The sequence below is a fragment of the Thermobia domestica genome, chromosome 12 (genome assembly GCF_964235325.1).
Source record: "Thermobia domestica chromosome 12, izTheDome1.hap1.1, whole genome shotgun sequence".
Lineage (NCBI taxonomy): Eukaryota > Metazoa > Arthropoda > Insecta > Zygentoma > Lepismatidae > Thermobia > Thermobia domestica.
The window spans coordinates 129,265,997-129,290,461 of record NC_137465.1 but is presented as its reverse complement, the minus strand read 5'-3'; the positions used below and the strand labels follow the sequence as shown (position 1 = coordinate 129,290,461).

The 24,465-nt window shown below is 36.9% G+C and overlaps 1 protein-coding gene across 1 annotated transcript in view; it reads left to right on the top strand.

Annotated features, from left to right (window-relative positions):
- Positions 1-24,465, top strand: part of fbp (fructose-1,6-bisphosphatase) — a 66,061-nt gene that overhangs the window by 27,657 nt on the left and 13,939 nt on the right. Inside the window, exons 3-5 of the mRNA XM_081734094.1 lie at positions 162-268; positions 6,171-6,315; positions 23,005-23,142. Of these exons, the coding sequence (XP_081590220.1) occupies positions 162-268; positions 6,171-6,315; positions 23,005-23,142 (390 nt within the window). The remainder of the gene's footprint in view (positions 1-161; positions 269-6,170; positions 6,316-23,004; positions 23,143-24,465) is intronic.

The following is a 24,465-nucleotide window of genomic DNA, read 5'->3' as shown; positions in this document are numbered from 1 at the left end:
AACCCATGTTTATGCTTTTCTTTGTTCATTTAACACAGAATTATTTCTCAGAGTTGCCCTCTCTCCACCCTGTCTCTTCCAGAATCTGTATTTGCCATAGACCCCTATGGTTGCCTAGATGAACAAAAAATATTGATCTAATAGCTTGCTTTGTGTTTCAGGTGGAAACAGAGAAACAAGGAAAGTACATAGTATGTTTTGATCCACTGGATGGCTCCTCTAACATAGATTGTCTTGTTTCTATTGGATCTATTTTTGCCATCTTAAAGTGAGTACATCATAGTACTATTAAGTATTCTGCCTTTTGGCAGGTTCTGGGACTAGATTTTTTTTTTTTTTTTTTAATTTTAGGTTTGAAGCATGAAACACTTCAACAATTGATATAGTTCATTGAGTTCAACAAAATTATATGGATGAGTGAAAACTCTTGTGTGTAGCTTTTGAAAAATAGGCAAAAACTAATTTCTTGTAAACCTGGAATTGGTGATATCTATTAGGATGAAACGGACATCAAAATGTGTCATTATGTACTTTTTTTTTCTTTTGACAGTAACGAAACAACAGCACATACGATGATTAATGAGATATAACTCAAAATTATGATTAACTCTTAAAATTTTCTTTTCTTCTTCTTTTTTTTACCTATAATACTCTCCAAAGTTGACACCTATACCAGTCGATGGCATGCTTTAGAACAAATTATCATGCGTAGCTTTCGAGAAAAATAAGTGTCTATGACGCTGAAAGGTACGCCATCCGTTGCCAATTTAATGCACTTTATTCTTAGTTTTTATTCTCTAGAATACTGTAGATTAAAGGCAAATGTCAAGTAGGTCACCTATTACGAGAATGCAATTATTTATTTATTTTTGTACTGTATTTAAAGCAAATTATGTATCATATATTCCTAACAATGACGCACATACTGCTTGTAACAGCAGGCTTATTTTGAAATACATAAATAAATCCTTAAAATAATAACGCTTTGTTAAATATCTCTCACACTACTATCAAGGAAGTACTTTTGGTTCACTATTTTTTTTTTTTTTTTTTTTTACATTTATTACATTTTTTCTTCGGGAAGTTGAATGATTAAGTTTCTTCCCGCCATTGCTTGAGAAATTCCTTGAAAACATTATTCCCAGGATGCACTCAGTCGAGCTTAATTTTATTTCTTGCTTACATTTTTATTATTTTGTAATATTTATTGGGAAAATTTTCATGCAGGGAATGTTTCCTGTCATCTCCAGTTACTAACATGCAGTAAAAGAATTTGGATGGGAAATGAAATTGAATCAGAATGTTGAATTTCTTGAAAAAAGTGGCTATATTGTTTGTCCAAGACATTTACTCTTCCGTAATCGATATTTATTTATACATACATATAGAAAAACAAAGAAAACACCTTTTTTTCTAGACTCGAAGCGACGCACTAGGCAAAAATATTTCAATGTATCGCAATAGAAAGTAAACTCTCTTAGCAAAGTTTGCTTCACTAAGTTTGTAGAGCGCTGCCTGTGAAATAGAAACGGATAGACAATGTATTTTGATCACGATTCGAACCCGAACCCCTTCCCTTATATATTTCTAAATTTTCGAACTGCATAAGTGACGGAAGTCTAACAGAACCGCTTTGTCCGTCCGTCGATCAGAGCAAAAATGGTAGGAGATATCGACATGAGGCTTTTTGCAATCGATTCAGCGTTCCAAGACTAGGTTCCACTTCTCCGTTGACCTTGTATTTGAACGAAAAGTGGTTCAAATGAATCATCTCCGGTTTCAGCGTTTATCAGCATAAAAGAAAACAGTAATAGATAGTGAGAAGAGTTTCTTTAAATGATCCAGCGTTTTAAGGCGACATACCATCACTATTCCGAACATTTTACCAAAACCGGAAGTGGTTCAAATTTAATTTTTCCAGTTTCAATACTAATTTCCACAGAGGAAGAATGGTAGAAAGGATATCAAGATGCAACTTTCTGCAATCGATTCATTGTTTTAAAAACAGGTTCCATCTTCTTGATCAACCTTCTATCCAAACTGGAAATGGTACAAATTAGCCATTTCCACTTCCAATGAAGCGCTGATTTCCATAGCGTTTAAAACGGTAAGTGATAAATGGAGATGCGGTGTTTTCAAATCGATTCAGCGTCCCAAGAATAACTTCAATCTTCCCTCTATATGTTCTCTCTATGTAAACCAGGATCGATTTAAATGAGTCATTTCCGATTTTAATCTTTATCGCCACAAAACGAAAACGGTAACAGACAACAGCGGGTGGTATTATTTTTCAAACGATTCAACATCTGAAGGCATCGTACAATGAGTATCCTGAACACCTACCAAAACCGAAAGTTATTCAAATTTAATTTACTTCGGTTTCAATACTAATTTTCACAGAGGAAGAACAATAAGAGATATCGATATGCGGTTTTTCGCAAGCGATTCACTGTCTTAAGAATAGGTTCAATCTTCATTAAGCCTCTATTCAAGCCAAAAGTGATTCAAATTAGCCTTTTGCGGTTTCAATACTGATTTCCAAGGAACGAAAACAGTCAGCGGTAGCGAGATTCGGTTTTTTGCAACCAGTTTAGCGACCCAAGAATAATTTCCATTTCTTCCATTAACGCTCTATTTAAACCGGAAGTTGTTCAGGTTAGTCATTTCCAGTTTCAACATTTATTGCCACAGAATGAAAGTGGTAACAGGAGGGTAGGCACAATTTTTTCTTATACTACTACTACTACTACTACTACTACTACTACTACTACTACTACTACTACTACTACTACTACTACTACTACTACTACTACTACTACTACTACTACTACTACTACTACTACTACTACTACTACTACTACTACTACTACTACTACTACTACTACTACTACTACTACTACTACTACTACTACTACTACTACTACTACTACTACTACTACTACTACTACTACTACTACTACTACTACTACTACTACTACTACTACTACTACTACTACTACTACTACTACTACTACTACTACTACTACTACTACTACTACTACTACTACTACTACTACTACTACTACTACTACTACTACTACTACTACTACTACTACTACTACTACTACTACTACTACTACTACTACTACTACTACTACTACTACTACTACTACTACTACTAATAATAATAATAATAATAATAATAAATGAAACAGATTAGACAAATATTTTACTACAGAAACACAAGAAGAAAATTCACATGAATTTAATGTAATTGTATACCATCGACAACACTTATTCGGTCTGGATCTCAATTTTCATAATGAAATTCACGTATGTGACTCATAGCTAATCTTAATTCACCGTAATGCAATTTAATTGTTTTAATTGGGCGTGATCGGGTGGGGAAGATGGATTATCACATTATCTGCGCTTTACAAGAAACATATGTTGTTTAGTCTACTTGTACTGAAACAAAACTCCGCTTGAAAAATTTAGTCTTTAATTATATTGTTGAAAACACATGACAAGCATTCAATCAAGTTATTTTGTGTGTCACTTAATTCCCCTTTAAAAGCAGAATCATACTTAAATATTTTTTCATACGCTGCTCTTTATGAAAAAGACCACTGACATTGATGATTCTTCAATAGGAATTATATTATGTTTATATTCTCCACTTACTGACATTTTCTCTCATTCACTTTTGCAAATGTAAGAAAAAATTGTCACTCACAATATCTCAAAAACACACACTCTCTACTCAATTCTAATGAACTCAACTAGTCTGATTTCGTAGATGTTTGCGCCAACGTAACGAAATAAAGGGACATTAGTTTGTGATAATAGGTGTAGCACCCTTAAAATATGCGTTGCTTTAGAGTCCGCAAAATTAAGCAAAGTTTGTACGGAATGGGGCCCTACGTTCTCTTGCTCTTTATTTGTTTGACATATTGAATCGAAATCGAAGGTCTCGAGAGAAACGCTTTATATAGGAATGCAAGTTGATAAGCGCTGAGGCCGGTCTCTTCCGCAGAACAGACACCAACACGTTCTCTGGCGGGATTTTCTGAGTAGCTTGCGGTAGTTCCACTGCCGCCTGAGACACTGCTCAGTGAGCCTCCAAGCAGTGGTGCTAACCACGATCTCTTTATCAAACAATATTTTTTCAACTTAGAAAACTTATCATACATTCTGTGCAAGGAAAATGAATTAATTATAAATTATAAATTCTGAAAGTAAATGGGTAGACCGGGCCTCAGGGCCTCTTACGACCCTTCGCCACTGGAACACACTATCAAAGCCGGAAGTGGTTCAGATTTAATTTAATCAGTCTATACAGTATACTTTTTATTTGTCATTTCGAATCTGACTCGTGAGTAATGAGAACTTGAATTACGTGAAAATTTCAGGTGCGTTAGCCCGAACAGCACAAGATGTGCTAGGCATGTGCCATTTTGGTGTCCCAGCTACTTTTTAGGTACCCGACACTTGGCACATATTATATTCATGTGCTAAGTATGTACTTCAGCTACCTACAGTTTTAGGTACTTGTTACACCTAATTGGTATTTGCAACTATGTACCACAAATATAGCATTTATATACCTGGCTCAGTTTCGCACTCTAACAGTCATTTGTTTTTATATTGTCACTTGGGACATATATCTGTTATGTTCTGGGTAAGTGCTTTAGGTATATACTGTTTCAGATACCCTAACAGCACAAGATGTGCCAGGCATGCACCACTTAGGAGTTCTAAATTCATCTCCCACATTTTATGCATTTCTTGCTTCTTTTTCTAAGCGATTGTGCACTAGAAGCAACAAACGCATCAACTTTATTAGATGGCAACTGTCGCCGATCATTTGAAAGTGAATATGGAAGAACCATGAAATAAAGTAAATAAACACTCGTCATTTTGTTATAAAATTACATGGCGAGCAAATTTTATCTGATCCCAAACGGTTATCGTCGAATATACGCAGTTAAAGGAGCACTCTGATTAACAAAATTCAAAAGACCTCAAGAATTATCCCTCTACAAGCGACATTCTCTTCATCACCTCCGTGGCCAAGTCGGAAGAGCACGTGGCGAGTAATCCATAGGTTGATGGTTCGCGTCTACCTTGGCGTACATTTTTTTACTTGTTCAATGTGTTGTTTAGACTCACCTTAATGTAAACGCATTACGCATATAGGCGATTTAACATATTTTGGAGGAGTAATTTTGTGGTTCATTGACGCTTACGGCATGGGGAACATACCTAGAACATACTAGGCACTTTTCCCAGGTACATGTCAAGCATGTGCTTAGAGACGGACATTGACTGTGACTAGCACTTGCCAGCTATATGATTTCTCTCTCAGAGGTACATAAGGCACATACTGGACACATTCCCATGTACCTGAGGGAACAGGATAGGCATATGCCTGCTATGTAATTGTGCTGTTAGGGAGGCTTATTTTTCCAAAAGTTCGTTTTGATGGCGACCAAATTCGAGTTTGTGTCACTACGCGATTGTTGTATGGTTCATGACTACATTAGTGGGGTATCATCTTTCCACATCTGTAAGTTGCGTAGACTGTAGATCTCCGTCTGCCATATACTCCACAAGGGTTATTCGAGTGGCTGCAGACCTTGAAATAAACTTTGCTTGATACTTAATAAGAGAAATGCGACAACAATAAAATGCCATTCTCCATCAAAGATCCTTAGAACTCTGATCAAAGGCGGAAATAGTGCGGTTTACACTGCTGTAGTAAAAGGGAACGCTTTTAATGTGAGGTAAGGAAAGATCGTGCCTGGCACCGTGGCACGACTGAAAGAAATCTCTTGAATTGAAAATTAGGTATTAATAATAAATAGGTGAAAGCTATTTGGTATTTTTAAAAACAATTTTTATATTATCCAGAGGCGGATCTAGAAAGTAAAAACTGGGGAGGGAGGCAGCCAGACCCCAGACCATGATAGATATATCATGAGTTTACTATAAACTTTCAAAAATATATACATAATAGCTTTCAAATAATTTTGTCTCAAACTGGGGAGACCTAGGCCCCCGGCCCCGCGTTAGATCCGCCACTGATATCATACGAAATCCGAAAATTTTTTTTACATGTTTGTTACACTGCCATAAAACTAATGGAAAGGTCATTAATATTATTATATACTTTTCTTTTTACCTTGAAGGAAGAGTAGTAATGGAGCACCTAGCACTGAAGATGCATTGCAGCCAGGTAAAAACATAGTAGCTGCAGGATATGCACTATATGGAAGTGCTACCATGATGGTATTATCAAGTGGTCAAGGAGTGAATGGATTCACATTAGATCCTGTAAGTAGGGCGAATATTTTGAACTTCATCTTTATATAGTATTGGTAGCATTAATTCAACTTTAAATTATATTTTTCAGGATCTATATGAATTTACTATGTAACAGGACAGCTTCGTTGAACGGAAGAAGGCATCTGTAGAGTACTTGTCTCTTGATTTAAGTCTGGTTAGCCTGATGAACTTGTAACAAAGCCCAGAATATTACATATAAATCCGATTTGATTTGTCTTTCAAGTGTTACCAGTAAAATTAGAGATCTATTTGGACCAAATACACTGGATAAGCATTCTCTGTATCAGATGGATTCAGGCCAGTACCCAGCCCCAAAATGTAGGGGGGACAGTATAAGTTCGAGGGAGCCGTCCTCCCTAGACCCTCTGGATACGGGCCTGAATGGATTGCGTGGAAACTATAACTTTCGTTTAATCTTCTCTCCATGTATATACGCATCTGCTACCAAAAGAGTGTGTTGAAATCGCGGAAGTCAACGTAATCTAACTGAAAGGTCAATTCTTTAGTCCAAATAAAATTTTAGTTTTACTAATTACACTAGACAAAAACTTAACCCAAATTCAATTTATTTAATAAGTTTTAATTACTTCCGTTTTACCCAAAAATGCTATAAAGTTCATGAAATAATTATAACCAAAGCATCATCCTATAATGATCATGTACAATAATTTGGTTCAATAATAAACCTACATGGGGCTATCAAGGAATGAATTTATGACTTTATGCTCCAGAGCCAAGGGCTTTTGGTAAATGTAGAGCTATTCGTAAAATGTATTGTAGCTGAAAAATAATGTTTAGCGGAGGCCGGAATTTATCAAGTGGCAAAACGTCTCTGCATGCTCACTTGATCCACATGCAGTCGTACTATGTGACTTATGTAGTGGAAGTGGACCAATCATGTCCTTCAGTTTCCAGAGGTTACACTTATTCCTCTGCTTTAGGCTACATCTTTAAATCTGCTAAAGGATATAAAACTAAAACGTAAAATTTCTACCATTAGATTATGTAATCCACGAGTAATCATTTTATTTAGTATAAATGTCCAAATAGAGTATATAGCGCTATGAAGAACTTAAAGTGGAAAAAATATATTACTAAAAAAAATAGGATTATCTAAACATAAAATAATTAAAAATCTTCATTGAAAATAGTTTCAAAGGCTCCTTCAGTATCTTTATTAATTTCCGTTCAGCAAATCAGATATTAACAGTTTGATAATAAATAATAGGCATACTGAGGATGGTGTGCTGTGATTATTAATGACGGAAGAGTTTTGTATGACTCGTACAATTGTATGTCCTTTAAGCAATTTTCATAAAGTGCATCTCATCCAGCAACATGAGCTCAGGAACTGACACTACGATTTACTGTGGCCAAGTAATTAGACCAAGATGGGTTGTTTGCTTTATGATTAACGCATTGTTTTCTTATTAACTTATTGCATGATAGTCTAGAGCAAACTTATAAATTTAAATACTTGTTTCTTCTGATACAAATCTCAGTGCTCTCACACAACTATGAATACAGACAGGCACGTAGCCTAAAGGTGGGTCCGGACCCCCCTTCCCCTTTCGAAATCAGAAATGGAAAAAATTAGGGAAGGACGAAACAGAAAAAAAAACGAGAAAATGAAGAATATGCGTTAAAAATAAAAAAAGTTACATCAATCGTTTGATTACTCTTTCTTATGATGAGCTTTATATGGAGGAAATAGTGTGAGGATCAAGTTAAAAATGAATATTATTGTAATGGAGCATTCCGAATTCCATCTAACTCCATGCTAATCCTATGGATTACAATCAATAAACCCGTTCGATTAGATAGTCTCTCAGGTAGAACTTAAGAAATGCCCATAATCACTAGTAATATGAGCCTGGCAACATAGCTTTCAGTAACACTTGTTAAAGAAATGTTCAATTTCGCGGCAACACTAATCCATTTTAGAGGATGTCTTTACTGCTGAAAGAGATCTCGTTGCTATTCTTGATGGCATTAAACGAATGTGAGAAATAGAATAAAGGAGACAAGAAGAACCGAGTTCCAATCACCTCGGAAGACTATCTTTTTCAATATTTTTAAAAATATTCTTTTACTTGAGATTTCTTCATAATTTATTATTAAAATACTTACAAGGCAGGGTACCTCGATGTAACACGCCGATTTTGATAAGATTGCACAGACATACAGATCATCAAAAAAGAAGCGACACGTATTTTTTTTATATCGGCCAACAAGCGTATTGAAAGGGTCAAATAGGGGCATAAAAATGGGGTCAAAATGAGATTTTATGCAATATAGCGAGAACGAGAAGAGATATCGGAAAAGGTTAAATGTACGAAATACTACCCATAGTTGACGCAAGCCATTGAGGTAGAACTTACCCATGTGAAGAAAGCAGAACATCCGGAAATGGACCAATCACGTTTACAACATTGTCATAATGTGCTACAGAAATGAGTGAAGAGGGTGGCAAGGAGCAGGAAGAAAGAAAACACGAAAATGGAAAATACGTGTTTTTGCTTTGAGTTCATACGTCACCCGTTTGCGAAAGGGACGCAGATTCATCTCAGTGCACGAAGATTCATCTCTACACGCAAGAAGGATGCAAACGCCGTTCGTATAGGCAGCCAGCAAGACAGTACTGCACAGCGGGTTGCATATAAGATCAAAACCTCAAGTTGAGTGGTAGAAACGACTAATAGTGTAGTAGCTTAGCGACTGGATCATGCAAAATGTGATACCAACATGCCACTTTCAGGGATGATTGGCCTATTAATAAGAAGTAAATCCTGATATAGAACCACCTCGGCGAGTGTCTTGTTTTAGGTATATGACGTCATCAATATGGCCGCCAACGAATTTCGACTTGAGTTTAAACATGTATAACTCCATTACCATTCAAGGTAAAAACTTCGTTTCTCCTTTATTTTGCAGAGAATACATTGTACCTATATTATCATTATAAATACTTGCCTTATATTGCCGCCATTTTTAAATATGGCGTCTCAAACTGGAAAAACGTTTATTTTCAAAACGATTTTCTATGTTTTATAGCTAATAACTTTGAAACTGCTATGATTATGGAAAAATACCTTGAAACAATCGTCAAAGGTAATTTCAATAGCTTTCGAACGCGACCAGAATCATTGATGTATCTCAACAAATAACTGAGATAATTAATTTTTTGTTGGACTATATGTCGAACTTTCGTGAATAATGTTCGAATGTATCCGTAGATGTAGTTATATGGCATTTGTAGTTTCATTCTCCCTTTGATAATAGGAACATAGTACCGCTACCAGTATGTTCCTTTTAACGTGGAGAATAGCAAATCACAAGTGTTTATCTTCTGTCCGTGCTGAAAACTCTTTATAACGTCATAAATCCAAGATGGCCGCTGCGGTTTATCTCCGGTACGGGAAGTGGGAATTTCTCGCCGCAGAAAAATAATAGAAACATGCAATAACCGCCAATCTCTTTCTTTGGATGTGAAGAATTTTGACATAACATGTGATTGGCCCCTCTTTGTGTCTAGAAGCCAGTATATGACGTCATAAACACATTATGGCGCCATGGCTTACATACGGATTATGAAAATTATTTATTTCTCGCATTAGAGAAATGATAGAAACGTGCAACAACCACCAATATCTTTTTTCATATGTAGAATCATAAAGTAACATAAATTATTGTCTTTTCTTTGAGGCGAAAGACGATAGACAATTAATACATCTGCATTATCGATTTCCCAGTTAATTCGTCACAACTGCATAAAGCGAAAGAGAAAAGAACCCACTACGAACATTCGGCACCAGAGAGATACAGAAACACCTTTACCGCTAAATGTTGGTTTGATGATTCATGCAAAAACAAGAAAACGAGGTATTATTGACAGATTACACATTTAGGATTATCAATCTCATATGATCGTGTTCTGGAAGTGTCATCTACAATTTCAAATCTGATAACTGAAACATACGCTCAGGTATTATTGAAAGATTGGCACATTTAGGATTATCAATCTCATATGATCGTCTTCTGGAAGTGTCATCTAGAACCTCAAATATGATTAATGAAACATACGCTGATTCAAGTAACATCTCCATCCCAAACTTTCAGAAAGAGGTGTTTACCTGCGCTGCCATCGATAATCTGGACCACAATCCTTCATCAAGTACGTCTGTTAAATCATTTCATGGTACCGCTATTTCATTAATTCAGTTACACAGCCAGTTTCAACCAGCCTCGTGTCACCTGCAAATCAACGGAAAATGGACGAAGAGTGTTAATTAGTTACCAGATTGGTATACACAGCTCCCAAGTACACCAACACAGCGTCCTGAAGTGCCACTTTCAACCGTGAATTCATTAGTTTGGACCCACACAAACAATCTAGTAGAAGCTAGGAAGTGGCTTAGTGCTGTTGAAACAACCGTGCTAGGATATAGAGATAGCACTGAACATTTATCATGGTCAACATTCCATTCCAATGATAAAAAAGACTGTGATGCACCACCACAAAGTGAAATTGCTGTACTTCCATTATTCTGTGACTCAGGTAATTCCCTACAATGGTTAGACATGCGATAGACGTTGTGCGGAACATATTGCGGTCAATAAATCCCAGTGATCACTTACGATCATCCAGTGTATGGAATAGCAAAACGCCTTCAGTGGTTGCTCCCCGACCAGTATGGAGAAGATCAAGTAGTTGAGATGATGGGAGGCCTTCACATAGAAATAGCTGTATTGGGCGTTTTGGGCGACTGCCCTGCGGGGCAGTGGTTGGACAGAAATGCTCGTTGAAGCGAATGTCTACCCATCTGGAAAAGCGGAGAGTTGTCTCAGTTGTTCGCAGGTTAAACGTTCATGTTATGATCATACGGTAACAATGGCAGCCTTATACATCCTTCTGAATAAAGCCTACTCTGAGTACGCAGATAACGCAACTCAAAATGATCCAACTCTTACATTACAAGACTGGGTAGCACTAAGACAGACTCAATCGGCCCAATTCAAATTTTGGTACACGGCCATGAACCTTGAATCACTTCTGGACAGTATTCGATCGGCGAAATTTTCCTCCTATTATAGTGCATTGGATCAGATTTGTCTCTGGATGTTCGCCCTGGATCATATCAATTATGCCCGTTGGATGTCAGTATTCGTAAAGTCTTTGATAGAATTGAATGTACGAAACCCACAAATATATGATGAATTTCAGAAAGGTAATTTTGTGGGAAGAAAGGCAAACAGTAAATATTCGCACATGTCCCACGACCAGTTACATGAACAATGTAATAAGGATCTAAAATGTGAAGGAGGTGCCATTGGTCTCTTTGATAATGAAAGTTCTCTTCTGCGTTGGATGATTTCGGAACCAGTGGTTGCAGGATTACTAACCGAATTTGAGAAAGAGGCAGGAATAAGTGACGATTCATATTATCACAGTCATCATGAAGATACAGACGCTTTTTCCTCTAGATTCAAAAAAACATGTGAAAGCTTTAGTAAATGCATATGATGATGATGATAGAAATCTATTTGCTCGAGAAATGGTGCCCTAATATGCATTGCCACATATGCTGTTATGGATGAGAAAGCAGCTGAGTGTCTTCATAACAGAAGAATTGGGAAAGCAACAGTACAAAACATTTGTTCGGAAACGGCTCATCGAATGCAAGACGCCTTTAAGATAACCGATTAAAAGAAATAAACTTTCGCTTTTTCACACATCGCATAAAGAAGGAACGAAAAAAGGACTCGAAACGTCAATTTTAAAAAGTGACTGTAACCTGTTTTCTCGCCTATACATAGCTTGTCAAAGTCGAGGTGGAGACATCAAAAATTTCTTTGCTCACGAAAACCTTTCGTATCCTCCGTCACTCTCTTCAAATGGTCAATTGCGCAAGGGAACAAAATCAGAGTTTATTTCTTGCTTAGAACCACTTGGAACATTACAATACGATGTACCTAGTGTATCGGGTGTTATATTTAATGGAGCAGTATTAGCTCACATGCTGAAGCCTATTCCGCGACAGGCGTTTTCTATGTATTACACTAACACATTTCAACCATTTTTAGAAAAGTTTGCGAGTGATGTCATCAGAATGGACATAGTCTTTGACAATTATGATCCCGACAGTCTGAAAAAAGAAGAACGAGACCAACGAGGAAAAGAACCAAGAATATTTGTGAAAGACTCCACACGGACTCCAAAAAATGGGCATTATTTTTCAATAATTCTGAGTAGAGCGTTCACCTCTGGTGCTAGGGGTCTCGGGTTCAAACCCTGCTCCCGCCAAGTGAACTTTGTGGTGGACAAACACCGTGTGCGTGGGTTTTCTCGGGGTTCTCCCGTTTCCTCCCACTATCTTCATTCCACCATTTCATTCATTACTCATTATCACCGTCTCCTTTAGCCTAACCGGCATAACCGTGGGACGTAAAACTCAAAATTTCATTTCATTTCAATAATTCTGAAAACAAAACTGATTTATTTCGACTTCTGTGTAAACACTTGCAGAACATAAGTGATTCTGATAGTAAGAGAGAGATTGTGTGTGCATGTGATGATACCGCATGAGCAAACTCTAATATGACGTAACAAGCCTTATGCCCTGCAAAGAAGAAGAAGCAGACACACGCATGTTCTTGCATGCATTGCATGCCAACAACCACGGACATAAGAATATCTCAATTAAAACTGTCGATTCTGATGTTGTTGCTTTATTCTTTAAACTCAATGTATCACACTTGTTGATTGAATATGGGACTTCTAAAAATAAGAGATATATTCCTGTCCACGAAATTGCGACAAGCCTAGGAAAGTCACACTCAAAAGCCCTGTTCTTTTGGGACGCATTTACAGGGTGACACAGTGTTAGCTTTTGGTGGTCGTGGCAAGAAGCCAGATTGGCAGGTGGTGGCAAGCATTCCCTGAAATAACAGATACATTCATCAAACTTTCAGTTACTCCTGCTGAAATTTCAGCTCATGACTTTGCAGCTCTTCAACGCTTCACCATACTCCTGTACGATCTCTCTAGCTCTTTACTAAATGTTAACGACTGTCGACAAAGAGTAATGACGAAAAAGAATTGTTCTTACGAAGGGATCCCATCTACAGAGGCAGCCTTATTTCAACACTGTCTGCAAGCTGCCCTACAGGTCGGGTATTACTGGTCACAAGCTCTCCAGAAAATGCCCATAATACTCGAAATTTGTAAATGGAGTTGAAAGAAGGTGGATCGTGGTTATCCTCCTCTGTGGTCCTTACTATAAGTTATCTGCGCACTGTAAAGAACTTATTCGCTGTGGTTGCAAGACTCTTTGTCAACGTTCTTGCAAGTGTCAAAACTTGGGGTTAGTGTGCACTATATTGTGTACCTGCGATGGACAGTGTGATCGAGAAGATAATTTTATTATGAGTTGATCTTGTCTAAATAAGAAATGTGATTAACAAAAATTACTTCCCCTAGTTCTCTGAAGTACGTTTCAGATGTTAAGTTAATAGTCATACTATATCACTAATATTTTCTCTTCTAAATTCTTCACATATTTAATTGTATAACTGTTTATTGTGTTGCAAATTTATCTCTCGCTGACATACTGGTAGCGGTACTGTGTTCCTATTGTCAAAGGGACAATGGAACTACGAATGCCATATATCTACATCTACGGATACAATTCACGAAAGTTCGACATATAGTCCTACAAAAAATTGATTATCTCAGTTATTTGTTGAGATACATCAATGATTCTGGTCGCGTTCGAAAGCTATTAAAATGACCTTTGACGATTGTTTCAAGATATTTTTCCATAATCATAGCAGTTTCAAAGTTATTTGCTATAAAACAGAAAATCGTTTTGAAAATAAACATTTTTCCAGTTTGAGACGCCATATTTAAAAACTGGCGGCAATATAAGGCAAGTATTTATAATGACAATATAGGTACAATGTATTCTCTGCAAAATAAAGGAGAAACGAAGTTTCTACCTTGAATGGTAATAGAGTTATACAGGTTTAAACTCAGTCAAGTGGAAATTCGTTGGCGGCCATATTGATGACGTCATATACCTAAAACAATATACCCGCCGAGGTGGTTCTATATCAGGAGTTACTTCTTATTAATAGGTCTTTCATCCCTGAAAGTGGTATGTTGGTATCACATTTTGCACAATTCGGCCCTTTTATGCTGCTAAGCTACTAGACTATAATAGATGAAGGAATACGAGGTCAGATGACGTAGCACATTATGACAGGTGCAGGTACTGTAAGGAAAGAAAGAGCAAGTTGACGTTGTACACAAAATCAGTTTTAACACTGAGAGTATTGGACGCGGCGTATGCAATACGAGCTGGTTTGAGTATACGAAGTTGCCAAACGCGAGGTGTAGAGCCAGCAAAGTGTATGTGCATTTGTGTCTTTCACAGGTACTATTCTCAACAAGACAAGCAAGGCGACGTTTAACTGCTTGTGAGACCTATTGGTGAACATTGGACAGTGTGGTAGCTGGAGTGGTATTTGATTGTTGTGTAACTGGTGGTGTGTGCTTGTGCGTATTTGTGCGTGTGTAACAAAATTCAGGTGAGGTGTAAGTGGGCTTGTGACGTTTGTGGTCGCAAGATGGTCTATGTGAATCCCCTGAATGTGGTGGATATGCTAGTGGAGGCATATCAGGCAACACAATATGTCCGGACACCACGAACGGTAACGGAAATGGAGCTCAAGGACTATATTTTTAACATCCTAGAAAGTTTCAAGACGAATGGGCACATGTATGTTGAGATTGAAGAAGACCTCTTATGCAGCAATAGATCAGACATCCCAAGTATGGCAAGTGAAGATGAGATGGATGAGTGGGATGGCCCAACGACCTCCAACGTACATACAACTGGAGTCAAGAGCAGAGATATTGTGGACATGGGATACAAGCGGAAGGCAGTATCGTTTTGGAAACGAGGGAAGAAGAGAAAGATGTCCTGGAAATCTGTACAGAAACACTTCAAGCGTGTCAAATGCAGAACAGATCTATATAGATGGGAGAAACAGATCACAGAAGGTGGAACCAAACGTGAAAAGCTAAACGTGATAGACCGAACTGTGTATGAAAAATTTGCGACAGCAAAACAGCGGCATTTAATTGTCCATGACACAGACTTGCAACGTTGGGTGTTAGAAGCAAACCAAACAACAGCCGTTGCTAATTTCAAAGCTTCGAAGAAATGGTTATGGCGCTTTAAAACACGTCACGGTATCGTCTCACGCAAAGTTACAAAATTTGTAACACATAGCATTACAGCGAAGGCCACACAAGTGCACGAAAGCGCTAAAACCTTCGTCCAAAATGTACAATCACTCATTACTGCTCATGGCGAGGATAACGTATATAACACAGATCAGAGTGGCTTTGCTTTAGAATTTCACTCTGGACGCTCTCTGGCTTTGCGAGGCGAGAAGCATATTACAGCAACAATGCAATCTCTACCTGCCATCACACATAGCTACACAATACAGCCTGTTATGTCTGCCAGTGGAAGATTGCTGTCGCCCATGCTCATAGTCTTGAAAGAACTTCATGGTACGTTTGGGCCACGGATTCAGCAAACAATGTTCCGCCCACAAAACTTATATATTTCTGCATCATCATCTGGGAAAGTGACAAAACAGATCGTTAAGACGTGGTTCCAATCAGTGTTCCTTCCACAAGTCAATGAGCAAACGGTACTGTTAGTCGACTCGTGGACGGGTTATGATCGATCCGACTTGGCAACAATAATGCCACAGGACAAGCAGTGCAACATTATGACGATACCTACACACACAACTGGGTTAATACAACCTCTGGATGTGTATGGTTTCAGAATTTGGAAGAACTTCGTACGCAAAGTATCTGATGCGGTACGCCTTCAGCAACTCAACATCAATCTATACAGCAGAGACAATATACTGAAACTTCAATCCCTTGGTGCATAATCAACTTTCATCTCCACGGTACATACATCTATTCCAATACGCATGGTTTTGTTCTGGATATCTTTCATCACGACCAGATTATTTTCCAAATCCAGTGGAGTTTTGTTTTCATCAGTTGACGTCATTGGTCTGCGAAGAAGCAGAGTGCCAGAACCCATCCATCATCAAGTGTTCGTGGTGCAAATACTGTTTTTGTTTGGACGATTTCTTCCTGAAATATCATTTTTGTGCTACTTATCACGAGTGAGCGTCTTGTTTTCAGCATACACCTCTGCTGACTTTTATGTTGTACGTACATATGTACGCGTATTTTCATGATATAATGTAGATACTCATGCGTAGAACTGATATTGCTGTTGCTCTTTATCTTACATGTGGACCACCTGCTATTACATTCTACTGTGCAATGCATTTTGTGTGTGTGTATGTGTTACTAGCTACAAACATTCCCGTTTCCAATATGTATCTCACCGTTGCTCCCATTGCACAATATATGCAACCCACTGTGCAGTATTGTCTCACTGGCTGCCTATACGAACGGCGTTTGCATCCTTCATGCTTGTAGAGATGAATCTTCGTGCAGTGAGATAAATTTGCGTCTCTTTCGCATATGGATAACGTATGCACCCAAAGCAAAAACATGTATTTTACATTTTCGTGTTTTCTTTCTTCCTGCTCCTTGCCACCCTCTTCACTCATTTCTGTAGCACATTATGAATATGTTGTACATGTTATTGGTCCATTTCCGGATGTTCTGCTTCCTTCACATGGGTAAGTTCTACCTCAATGGCTTGCGTCAACTATGGGTAGTATTTCGTACATTTAACCTTTCCCGATATCTCTTCTCGTTCTCGCTATATTGCATAAAATCTCATTTTGACCCCATTTTTATGCCCCCATTTGACCCTTTCAATACGCTTGTTGGCCGATATAAAAAAATACGTGTCGCTTCTTTTTTGATGATCTGTATGTCTGTGCAATCTTATCAAAATCGGCGTGTTACACCGAGGTACCCTGCCTTGTTAGTAAGATACAATCATTTTATTGTTCTAACAAACCCATATGAGTATATTGCCAGTAAAATTGTTTAGATTGATCGAGCCCCTTGTGCGTAACCATACTATTTCATGTCACCTTCCCCCCCATTACGAAATCCTGACTAAACGAACCAATATATGTTGCTAGTAAAATAGTTGAGAATAATCGAGCTCCTGGTGTGATAACCACAGTATTTCGTCTCGGACCCCCTCCCCCTATTACGAAATCCTGGCTACGTGCTTGATACAGATCTTTCAAAATTTACGGTTACAGCTCAAGAAACTTCAGAACTGACACAGGGGAAAGTAAGACACACACAAAGGTTAAGGAGGCTGTATTTTTATGGACTTTAAGTCCCACAATTGTACTTATCTATATAGTGTAAGTTTGTAACTCAGTCATATCCGTCATCTAACAATGGTGAACGTAAATTGCGTGATGCACTTACGGAAGTGCTATGCGTTCGGAAGTTTAAAATAATGATAAAACTCAATAACCCGAAAATCTCGAGGTTTCAGTTTGGATTATCCACACTGCTTTCCGGCTTACGGAAGTGATTTAGTAAGGATGTAGCTAAAGTGGAAAATGTAACCGCAGGATGAAGTGATAATTAAAGAGAAAACTGATACACCACACATTGAAGGAAGACTTGAGTATACTCGTTCATGAGTCGATGTAAGGTGGAGTCGGTACATCTAATAATGGGAACACAAGAATTATTTTAGTAACTGCCACCAAAGATTCAGAGATAACGAAAATTAGTGATTAGCAAATGCAAGACCAAGATCTGGTCTATGTCTTGCACATCCAGCCTTGGTCTTGGTCTTGCATTGGAACTCTTAGTCTTGGTTTTGCTTGCAAGAGTCTTGCAAGTTTTGCTTTTAAGAAATCTTATGTTTTTCATAGGGAAATTTTACTCTGAATATAAGGGATAATAAATTCTATAATGCATCAATAGTAACGGAAATACAATGTATGTTCCTAAATGCAATATAGTTTACCTTCGTGTAAATATGATGATAATGTACAACATAGGCGATGACCTTTATTTATTTATTTTTAATGGTGCCCACGCTTCACTACTTATAAGATAAATCACAACGTCTTGTAATCTTTTTATATTCTTTAACAGATCCAATACACCACTGGTTCCCAATTTGGGGTGGCTACCCCGGAGACACATGAGAGAAAATCAACCTGGCACAGATTACTCAAATAATATGAATTGCAATTTTTTTTGCACTCTTAAGGCATCAGTTTTTTTTCAACCTTGATTAGCTAATCTTTGTATTGAACAGACTTCCAATTAAATATTGATATTTTGTTTTGCTGATTCCAATATGTATTTTATGGGGCAGAAGGATGGACATTACGCAAAACCGATGAAAAAATTTGAGACTTTTGAAACATGGGCATAAAGGAAAAAGCAGAAAATTAGCTGGGTTGAACGGAAAACGAATGAGAATGTGTTAGAAATAGTAGCAGTAGGGAAGAAAAAAAGAATTTTACATGTAATTAAGAGGAATAGGAACTGGTTGGGACATTGACAGGAGAAACTGTATTATGAGAGAAATGCTAGAGGGTATGGTAGAAGGAAAGAGAGGGAGAGGCGAAGGAGACTGTAGTTGAAGGGAGGTATTAAAACAGAAGAGACCATTTCCAGTTTGTACGGTAGTCTTCAGCTAGTCTCAAGACGAAGAGACTAGGTCAAGACTACCGTACATTGAAGCTTCTCAGTTACAGCAAGTGACCTGCCTATAATGGTAGAATAGCTATGATGATGACGAAGATGATGATATGTTTAGCAATATTTCCAAAACTAGAGAAAAAATTATAATAATATTGATTATAATCAAACCAGATTTAAAGAAATCTGCAATATTTCGAGTTTGCTGCTGCTTTAATAGAAATAGTTCCTGCACTTCGTTCTTATGCACTTTTAAAAGATGTTTCTTCAGTCCTGAATTGTTTCTGTTTTTCATTTTTATTGCCACTTTATTCTTCGATTTTTTGCATAGTTTGCATAACCCATAAGGATGCTCCCCACTTCCCACAACAACTTCAAAGTACGCATGAAATTTAGATTTTGTGCTCGCCACTTGCGTTTCTTATTTTGCAAATTTCTTCTTACTGGACGTTTGTGGCGTTTCGTCGGCAGATTGCCTGAGGCAAAGCAATTGAAGGGTGAAAAACAAATCCCTCGTTTGTTATATTTATCCCAGGACGAGCCTACAAACTTTACCAGCTCGAAGGTCAAAGGTTTAGGTTTACTCCAGATAGCACACACCTGTAGAATAGGGTATTAGGACACATGCGATACTATACATTTGCGGTACTGTTCAAAACTTTTCCTTAGACAGTGGGACATTTACGGTACACATCGTGGAACGTGCGCCAAAAGCACCCATTTTACCCGCGTTAATCTAAATTAAAATGAATATAATAATAAAATGGGTGCGTATGGAGATGGAACACCCTAATATTATGTGATTCATTCTGATATGCTGATTTTGGTAAGTCATGAAGATACAAGAGGAGTTCACACGGGCCACCTAATGGAAATTATCACAGTAATCGAAACCTCTATTCATTATTAACTATATGTAGTACTGTACCTAAATTTTATACATTAGATTTGTTTCAAAACTTTCGCTGTTTTGTGTTTAGGCGTATTGAACTCTATTATAAATCATGAAAATAAATAGGGATGCGCACGAGAAAAGATTTGTGGCTGTCTCGTCTCGAAAATGTGCTGTAAAAGTGATGTCTCGACTCGAAAAATGTATATTTCTCTATTGGAAGAGCCGTGTTTCGACTCGAATTTTGTCAGGAAAATCCTGTCTCGTGTGCATCCCTAAAAATAAATTACTAAATCATTGAAGGTTAATTTTGACTTTGCCTCTGATACTTATTCCGAGCTAGATCTGATCAAAAATCCCTAAATATGCTAATAACAATTGACATCTGTGTGCAAAATGAGTGACTTGTGATAAATCACTCCGCAGGCAAGTTGCTCTTTGAATAATTCCGTAATACTTTCTCATAATTACAAGTATCTCAATATGTTAAAAACGAAGAAAGAAAAATATTATATTTCAAGTTTGAGTAAACACTGTCAAACAGCTATTGGAAAACTTAATGAAAGCTATAAAAGAAAACAAAAAATATATAAATATTTCTAGAAGTTCCCTTTAAATATCATGGACAGGCGTTTGACCAATCAGAGATAGGATTTGTTTACGTTTTCCAGTTTTGACCAATCACAAACAAGCATTTGTTTACATCTTTTGGATTTGTCTACTATGTATCCTACTAAATGTTTTTCCTCACTTTTCTGTATAATTGATTCTTATCATGTTCTTAGTGTTTCGAGAAAATGTTTCTATGTATGTATGGTGAGTTAATAATGGTTTCATATTCTGAAAAAAAAGTCTGCTTTTGGTATGCGAAAAAGCCCGAGTTTCCTGAAAAAGTCATTTTATTCTCCAACAGAACAGCTTGCTGGCTACACCAATGTGATAAAACGTGGTCTTTGTGTAGCAGTTGATACTGTGTGCTTATCTTCTCACTGAACACCCGAAAATATCATTTCTTAGCTTGGAAAATAAGAAGTTATTTCGAACAGTACCGCAAATGTCCCAGTACCACAACTGTTGATACTCGAAATATCTCAAGTGTCGCAGTACCGCAAATGTTGCGCTTTCGTAGAATAGTATCTGATTTCCCGATAAGTAGTCCTCATTGTTAAAAAAAAAAAAAAAAAAATGCATCGTAAGCCATCACCAATGGCACATTTCTTCGTGTGCAACAAGCTTTGATTAGAATGACACCTGTGTGGCTAGAAAACGAGTAATAAATACAGAAAACTCGAACAACTGATTCAGAAAACGACATACTTAGCTATATGCTACAGGCACAGATCGTCTCTCACGGATTGCATAAACAACTGGGAACATATTTACTCCAGCGGCATTTTTACTGAAGCTAAGAAATTCAAGTGAAAGATGTAATGATTCCCCCCCCCCTGTTTACATTCTATAAAAAATTCAAGTCGTACCTGTAGTTGTGCAAGACTCTTGCACAAGAGTCTTGGTCTTGATCTTGCAGGTATGGTCTTGGTTTTTCATCGGAATTCCTGGTCTTGGTCTCGGTCTTGCATGCAAGACTCTTGCAAAAACTGGAAGACCAAGACTCGCGCTCATCACTAACGAAAATAGAAAAGGAGAGCGCAGAAAACTATAGAATCTTGCTCCAGACTTCATCATGAGCACCAAATATATTTATAGACCCAGGATGGTCGAGGCGAGATCGCAAGAAATTCTTAAACTATATACCCGTAAATATTCCTGGTTTTACAATCGGTTTCAGTTTATAAGGTTTGGTTTCATTGACCATTAATTTCTTTGGCTTTACTTGCAATTGACGATATATCTGAAATGGAAGTACGATATAAATATCGGTACATTACTCAATATAGAGACAAGATCGTACATACCAGCTCGCGTGAAAATTCAGTGAACAAGTAATACTGCATATGCTGAAAATCTCCGATATTTTGTTGCATAGTTGAGAGAATCTGCAACTCAGAACAAGTTATTAAAGTGGGTTACAAGTGTGAAAACTCCTGAGCTGCTATTGTCTGACTAGCAAGATAAGACACTGTTATGGGTTGCAGTGTATTAGCGTAATGGCTTTTACACCATAATTTGGACTTTCGTTCAGCAATTACATACTGTTCTTTATTATTTCCAATTATTTAGCTCTTTAAATCATAATTTGCATCTTCAAGTAAGACAAGTAGTTTGGACCAGGTTTCAAATGCGACCAAATTACTGTGCACTGTAACGAGCAATCAATCCTCTTCTCCTTTCCAAGATGCAATTGTTCACGTTTAGGTTCCGTTTCTTCGCATTGTAGCTGTTAAAACCGGGCTATTCGTTTTGCAAAGTTAGAATATTATGTTATGTAGATAACATAGATTGAGATTAAATGCAAATGAATAACAGTGAATTAATTTGTTTACAAATCAACAATCATGAATTAATTTGTGCGATGATCAGCTGGAAGAAAAATAAACTACTTCAAGCACGTTGCCTAAATCAAGATTTATTACAGCATAATGTGGGATGCTACAGAAAGATGAGGTACGGCAGGTATCTACTAGAAGACAACTACTTTGGCGATCGTGATGACAGAATAATGTAAATTATTACTATATTACCTGGACATAATTAAATGTATGTATAGATTCTACAAATAATCGACATTAAAAGTGATCATAAATCCTCTTCGTATTATTGTCTTTCCTTTGGCAACAGCCATTGAGTCATGCCAGTCAACGATCTAACATTTCTCAATAAAATCGCATACTGTTCTTTTGCATTTTTATCTATTTTCATTTTGATACCTATTATGGTTCGTGTAACGCAAGAAAACATTCAGTCCGCTCTTCTGCAACGCTACACGATTCGCACATTCAACTCTACTTAATATCAATGTAAACAAAAAATAATCTACGACATTATTTCTTAAATTGCGATTTCTTGTTTCTCCCTTGCTATTAATATTTAAAAGCATAAAATTTAGTTGTAAAACAATACTTTTTCTTAGTTGAGATAAAATTCTTATTGCTTATAATAATAGTTGAATTGATCTTTATAGGCAATTGGAGAATTTGTTCTGACTGATCCTTTGATGAAGATTCCATCTCGAGGGAAAATCTACAGTATCAACGAGGGTTATGCTTATGCCTGGGATGATGCTATAAAAGAATATGTGGAGAGCAAGAAAAATCCTAAGGTAAAGTTACCACTATTGTTGTTCGAATTATTAGTGTTTAAATGATAAACTATGTTGATAACTTGAACCGTGTGTGAGACATTCGGCACTACTCATGCCCATCTTTCCACCATGCTCATGCCTAATCACTAATGTAAAGACTGAATTCATATTTGAAATAATCGCTGTAATATGAAAAGTTCGTAGACTGTGAGCGAATTAGGATTTCACAATAGTTTTAACTATTTTCATATGAAAGTGATTAACTAACAATTTCATATTAGTATAAAAGAAAGCCTCAATAAACATATATGAATATAGATAGTCCTTGAGTTACGTAAATTCCTGCAACATACATAAAATTCATGCTTACGTAAGAATCAATGTCAAAAATATTGTTGAACTGTTGTTAATTATTTTAGGGCGTTATAACAAAACAAGTTTCTGTACTCTATTTATCAAGCATATTATATAATTGAGTTTTTGCGTTGCAGCAATACTGAACAGTATTTTTTTTTTCAATTTTTAAATATACGTGTTTGCGACGAATCTTAGGCTATAGTAAAAACAATCCACTTACACAAAGAAGTTTGCAATGATCTATTCAATAAATCGAGAACTGTCTGTAATGGCAATTAGCCGAACTCACTGCTTATGCTACATATGAATGGTTCAGGGGAAGGAAGTTTTAAGTTCAATTTTTTTGCATTTTAACGTAACAAGTTCATAATAAGGATCAGAGAATGTAGTTTTAGAAGTTCCCTTAATTAATAGAGAAATATGCTAGTAACTGAACAAAATTCGGAAAAGAAATCCTATAATTTTAAGCAATCATTCAAAATTCCTATCTACAAAAGTTGAAAAATATAGTTTGGTATATTTTTCTCGTGTACCCTTTATATAACTCAATAATGCTGAAAGAGGAAAACTAAGCCTTAATTGTAATTTTGGGTTTTCAGAGATTTGTTACAGTAAAGTGGAGAGGTTCATTCTTCGTATTTTATTTAATTGCTATATTGAACAATAAAATTTTAATTAAAAGTGAAAAGATACTGGGAATGCTAAACACTCTTCTGACTTGCTCATGTCTACATGATAAGCTTAGCAAAGAAAATGAAGTGACAATTATTCTACAATATAAACTTTTACCCGTGAAGGAAAAGTTCGTGTGAACGTAAATCTGTATTCGGCTAATACTGTGAAACCTGTCTATGTTGGCCACCATCGGTTCCATTGAAAAGTGCCCAACTTAGACAGGTGGCCAACTTACAGAAAATAAGTGTGATTGATGTATTTTTAAGATAGAATTTCTAGTATTACTTGATTGTAAAATTTTAATAAGCA